Source organism: Homarus americanus, unplaced genomic scaffold (genome assembly GCF_018991925.1).
Source record: "Homarus americanus isolate GMGI-L3 unplaced genomic scaffold, GMGI_Hamer_2.0 scaffold32929, whole genome shotgun sequence".
Classification (NCBI taxonomy): domain Eukaryota; kingdom Metazoa; phylum Arthropoda; class Malacostraca; order Decapoda; family Nephropidae; genus Homarus; species Homarus americanus.
This window is the reverse complement of record NW_024737097.1, coordinates 23,283,677-23,289,676: the sequence shown is the minus strand read 5'-3', so window position 1 is coordinate 23,289,676 and position 6,000 is coordinate 23,283,677. Positions and strand designations below refer to the sequence as shown.

General features: G+C 37.1%; 1 protein-coding gene across 1 annotated transcript in view; it reads left to right on the top strand.

Moving 5' to 3' along the window:
• Nucleotides 1-6,000, top strand: part of LOC121873143 (condensin-2 complex subunit G2-like) — a 33,247-nt gene that overhangs the window by 5,230 nt on the left and 22,017 nt on the right. The window contains exons 4-8 of the mRNA XM_042376460.1: nt 1,011-1,205; nt 1,626-1,757; nt 2,238-2,389; nt 3,573-3,696; nt 5,639-5,819. Coding sequence (XP_042232394.1) covers nt 1,011-1,205; nt 1,626-1,757; nt 2,238-2,389; nt 3,573-3,696; nt 5,639-5,819 — 784 coding nt within the window. The remainder of the gene's footprint in view (nt 1-1,010; nt 1,206-1,625; nt 1,758-2,237; nt 2,390-3,572; nt 3,697-5,638; nt 5,820-6,000) is intronic.

Sequence of the window (6,000 nt, the reverse complement as noted above, 5' to 3'; positions counted from 1 at the left end):
TTTGTTCAGAAAAGTCTGTAATATCGAGGTCACGTTGGATGTGAAACCTCCATCTAATGAATTATATAGATATGAAACCCCATTATATCAAGGGTCTGTAGGATATGTAACCCCCATCTCACAGATTAAATGGAGAGCAAAGTCTGTTATATGGACATTTCACTGTAGTAAATAGATCTCGGTGAATATTAACAAGTCCCTCTTGTTTCACCTGAGGATTAAAAATATACTGGAGACAGAAGTGGGATTAAAGAGAGGTGAAACAAGGATTTTATTTATATCAACTACTGGTGAACAACAAGCCAACACCATTGATATACTGTACCGTATAAGTTAAAATCTTTAATGTGAAATATTAGTAAAACATGGAAGGGACAGCAGACTTGGTTGTGTATAGTATCCAGATACTAACCTAACCGTTTCATGTTCCTTCTATTCCTTTTTTGCATATATTGGGTGGTCAATAGGGAATTCTTAGCCACCAGTTGATAGTTAAAGCCTTTGAAAAAAAAATTTGGGTGAAAAGTAGGATCTTGAACAATTATTGTAGTGTATATTAGTACACTATGTTGGTGATCCATTTTTCCTATAATTATTTAACTTGAGTTGTGATAAAAAGATACACTGTACACAAATTCCCTTGAAACTTAGACCTCCAAATATTTATAAGCTTTCTGCATCTTCATTGTATAAGAATCAGAAACATGTGAACATTTAATGTGTCAGGTTATGAGAGCTGTCAATGTGTCATTTGATATATTAAAAGGGGGATGGGTTATGAAAGGATATAATTATAATGTCAAATTTACCTTATCCTGTACTGTATTTTTCTCAAGCTAAGAAAACCTTAACTAATTTCTTTCCATTCTTCAAATTTTTTTTTACTTCATGTGTGATATGAACACTTTTCTCTTTCCCCTTCCTTTCACCTTTTCAATTCATTTTCTTATTGGTAATGTTGTATATGTGCCTAAGTACAGTATACATGTATATACAGTATTTTACTTAAGTTTCTTGTATTGCCTTTCCAGGTCGCCAATGGTCTAGTCCGCATGAATGCCACTGCCCTGCTGTGTGATGCTTTCCCGCTCATGGACAGTTACCTTAATCAAGAAGAGCGAGGCAATCTGTTGGAGAAACAGTACCAGACAATTATCACCTTGCTTATTGATCCCTGCCATCTTGTCCGCATCACTGCCATCAAGGTAAGACTATGATTGTCCATGTGCTGATGATGATGTAGTTTACCTGGATCTCCTGAAGAATTAAAAAAAACCTACTTATCACACCTCATGTTTAAACACCCTAAAGGTAACCTAACCTGACCTGACCTTACCTAACACAACCTAACCTTACCTAATATAACCTAACCTAGCCTGACCTAACCTGACCTAACCTGACCTAACCTAACCTAACATTACCTAACTTAATGTAATCTAGCTCCAATACTGTACGTATTTAACGTTAGGGTGTTTAAGCATCGGGTGAAATAAGCGAAGGAGCTCACCCCCCAGTGTTCATTTTGTTACATTCCAAATATAAAATGAGTTTGATGAGCACTACACAATTAATACTGATTAGAATAAAAAGTGTCTGTATAAGAAACTAATTTGTATTATCTGTAGGGTGTGTCCAGCATCTTGGCTTCCTTCTGGCTCACGATCCCATCAGACATCATCAAGACCATTTTCCAGAAGCTGCTCTCAGATCTAGTGTACGATGCTTCCTCAGCGGAAGTTCGCACACAAGTTATTAAGGTTAGTAAATTAGTTACGTTGCTGGACACATTTATTCCCGCTTGAGAATTTCATACATGGTAAATCCCTTCATTCTGTCTCTCATCAAGCTAATATTTATTATTTTTTGTCTCTCTTCTCTAGCTACTTAGTTTTATTAGTTTTGTTTATACTGCTCTCCTTCACACAAATTCCTAAATAATTTCTAACTTTATTTTTAAATTGACCACTAGAGCTGTGTCATTAGCTGAACCACTTTACACTTGTTTCCCATATCACTATTCTTGTATTCAGTTCTCTAACTACACTTTACCATGAAACTATTTAAAAATGGCAAAGGTGTCACCTGATATCATTGGTGTAATCCTACTTTCCTTGGGAAGCTATGTCTTTCCCTGACAAATTCGTAATAAATGCTTCACTCCTTATCAAAATTTCCACTGGAGATGTCACTCAAAAGTTTTTATAGTATTTATTGTAATTTCAAAACACAATTAACAGGGTCTGACACTGTTGGTGGACTCCAGAGATGCAGCACCTTTCCTTATTGAAGTATTACCTCGCATCGCTGACGTCTTCGATGACATAAGTGCCAATGTTCGTATTGCATTTGTTAAGTTACTGTTGAAGGTGAAATCGTCAAAAGTTATCAGGTAAGGAATAAATAAATCACCTGATTTACACTTGTCACAAAAAGTTCTCAAACAGTTGGTCACGAAGGATTTCAGAATGAGCACTATGGCTCTTGTCATCTTCGAATGGTTGGTATTCCTGGTTGTGAAATGAATCTCAGTATTTTGTAATAATATATATTGCTCGTCTTTATAGTATTTACAGGTGAAAAGAAATCACTTAATTTGCAATAAAACTTCTTCGTTTGTTTTTTTCATATTGTACGACCCTTATAATGTTTGATAACTTTTTATGGCAAGTGTACCTCCACCTCCCTTCTTCTCCCTCAATGGGGTTCTGTATTAGCTGGAATGGTGAAGGCTCAAAGGACAAATCCTTATTTATAACCACTGGTTTTCTTGATACTAAGGTGATCTGTTTTATGGATAAGACCTGTGGAACCTCAGGCCTTGCTGCCTCAAAGCAACCACTGGGTCAAGTTACAGTCTGTTAATACAGTATTTGTCCCACTTTTTGTGGGGGGCACGGACTTTTGTTAGAATTGTTTAACAGTGCTCCCAGTCCAAGGTAGACACTTGCTGGGGTTGTTTACAGATGCCGTCCCTCTTAATGGGACCCTGACCCTCTACCAAACTACTGCTTCTCCTTTACTTCCTCCTCTGGGTTTTAAATTGGAAGTTTATGTTAGTCATCTATTTATCCATCAGTTGTATGTGTGTTATCAAGTTTGTTTTGACACAGCTCCATTTATCCATCATTTGTGTGTGTTGTCAGGTGTGTGTGCCCATTTCCCTGGCTGAATCGTAGATGGATATGTCATTATTTCAGCAGTTATGATGTTTGCACTTGTTATCTTAAGAGCCAATGACTAAACACTTGGATGCCAGTGTTGTACTTTGTGGTTGAGTAATTAGATGTACATCTCAGAAAACATATAAAGATATTTCCTTACCTAGAATTTTTTCAGTAGTGTTCGTTTTGTTATTGTTGTTTTTATTATTATTATTATTATTGTTGTTATTATTATTATTAGTATTAGTATTAGTATTATTATTATTATTATTATGGGTAATCCACAGAAGAATTTGGGAATACTGTACGGTGTACACATTGTCCTGTCCATTGATTTGCATTACAATTTTTAGTATTTGATGACAGATAAACTTAAGAGTAAAGCATGACTGACCATTGTTCACCCCATAGATACTGGGATATCATACCGGTGCCTCACCTCCTGCACAGGATGGAGGAGGACAAACCAGTAGTGTGCAAGTTACTTACTCAGCTCTTACTCAGTTCCTTCCATCCTGTTCATCAAGAAGATGAGGTCAGTTGGTGGCTGCTCTAGTCACTACTATACTGTACTCGTGTTTTAGGAGAAAGCTATAGTATATTCACTTTCATAGATCATATTTAGAGTAAGTCAGCAATTTTTCTTTAGGTAAAAAGTATTTTGCTGTTTTTATATTCCAATGAATGTAGAGGGGAGGAGAACTTGGGGTAGGCCAAAATGACATGTTGAGAAAATTTTTTTTCTCACGGATAACCACCTGGTGACTGAGGTCGTAAGAGTGTGTCCACATGAGCGTACATTTTGTTGACAACGTGTGATCGACAAGACGAAATAAGGCACGTGGTTCTGACTGGTAGGGTGCGTCCGTGTGCACTAGACCTCCGTTACTTCTCGTTCATATGTGTTGGCTACAAAACATACTGTACCCTTGTATGATCGCACCCTAAGGCCCGAATTCAGAACAGTGATTTGAAACCGCATGAAGGTTTAAACCAAGGATCGGGCGAAGATTGAAGATTGTTGGTATTCAGAACGCTGGCTTGAGCCAACACAAAGATTCAAACCGGGTTTAAGATCCGAATTGTCGATCCTCGCATTAATCCAGCCTGGAGGCATCTACTTGACAGACCTGTTGGCAATGGTTTACCTCTACCTCCCATTCATCAGCTGATGATTGCTTTGAGAATCTTTGCATTGATTAGTTTCTGGGTAAGAAAGATTCTGGTTACTGAATGAGTTATGGTAATGTGTTACAACACTTTCGTGTTTAGGGTCCCTGAAGATCAAGTCTGTAAATGTAAAGAACGCTGACGCACTTTATTTTCATTGTTTTTCTTTAGGAAAACTATTTTGATGTATTTTCAATATAATTGAATCAATGCTGAGTGCATTTTGATTTTAATGTAGTAATAAAGGAAAGTCTTTTTTAACATTACTAATCAGGGGAAATAGGGGGTTATCAGAACAGAAAGAAACCTAACCTAACTGAACCTAGCCAGGTTACTACGCTTTGCATTGATTCATCTTGGTTTGGTTATGAATATTGACACCTGTCCCGGATTATATCTACATTTTGTATGTAATTGGTCTTCCTCTATGAATTTCTTTGTTATCATATAACCACACAGCCACTTTGTAACACACTACCATAAATCATTATAATTTGATAATTTGATTATAATTATAGTCATAAAAGTAACTTTTGATGTACAAGGAGAGATTTCTCCTCCTTCGTAACAACTCGTCAGGTCGTAGTTGCCGCCGTAATTTTGTAAACATTACTCTCGATGGTGATTGGCTGTTGTAATGCTGTAGCTGAAATGTGATTGGCTGGAATTTCAGTGTTCGAATCCTTGTTCATAGCTGAAGAAAATGCAACAGATTACCTGATCTGGGGTTCAAGCCGATGTTTTGAATATGGGTAATCCACTGCAGGAAATCTCGGCTCGAGGAATCCTGATTCGCACGCCTGAGCCGAGTTCAAATCCCAGGCTCAAAGTATCGTTCTGAATTCGGGCCTAAGAAATTGGGCAACCTGGAGAGCTGCCATCAGGTAATCACAGCTGACAAATGCAAGGATGTGAATTATCAGTAAAATATTGATGGTGATGAACGATCAACATTGCTGCATGTTGAATATTGCCTTTAGTCAGTTAGAAAGTGTTGCTGTATATATGTATGTGTTATGCAAGTTAACTACCTGAGAGTGAGTCTGGATACAAGAGTTAAAGTATCTGTCTGTCTGTCATTAGTTTAATGACTTTGCCATTTATTAATTGTAGGGACAAAAATTTTTCAAGATTCACTGTCGATGTCATTTTATAACCTGGTTGTAGTTTGGGCTTTAGTTTATAGAGAAGAGGTGTGGTCAAGTTAGCAGCATTCTGTAATAGAGAATCCTTAAAGAGGTTAGGTTATGTAAAGCCATAAAATGACCAATCAAACTTCACATCTTCATTTTAATGCTCAATTGCAGGAAATTTTGCAACGGTGTCTGTCGCTGTTAGAGGAAAATCGCGCTGCAGCTCGTCGATTTTACCGTTATGCCAGCAATAAGTTAGACATCAACAGCACTGTACACTTTATGCTGTTAATATGGCGCTGTGTGACGAACTATGTGCTGGCTCAACAGTCTCAGGATGCTTCTTATAATGAAGGTAACAAACATATTTTGAGCTAGGCTCTTGTGTGTGTGTGTAATAATAATAATAAACAGTTTATTATTAGAGTTGCAGCTGGTGGCTGAAAATATGTGTGTGTGTGTGTGTGTGTGTGTCAGTCATGAGTGGGAGTTAAAGTTATTGTAAAGATTTAAAAGGTATATAGTTTTATTATTGA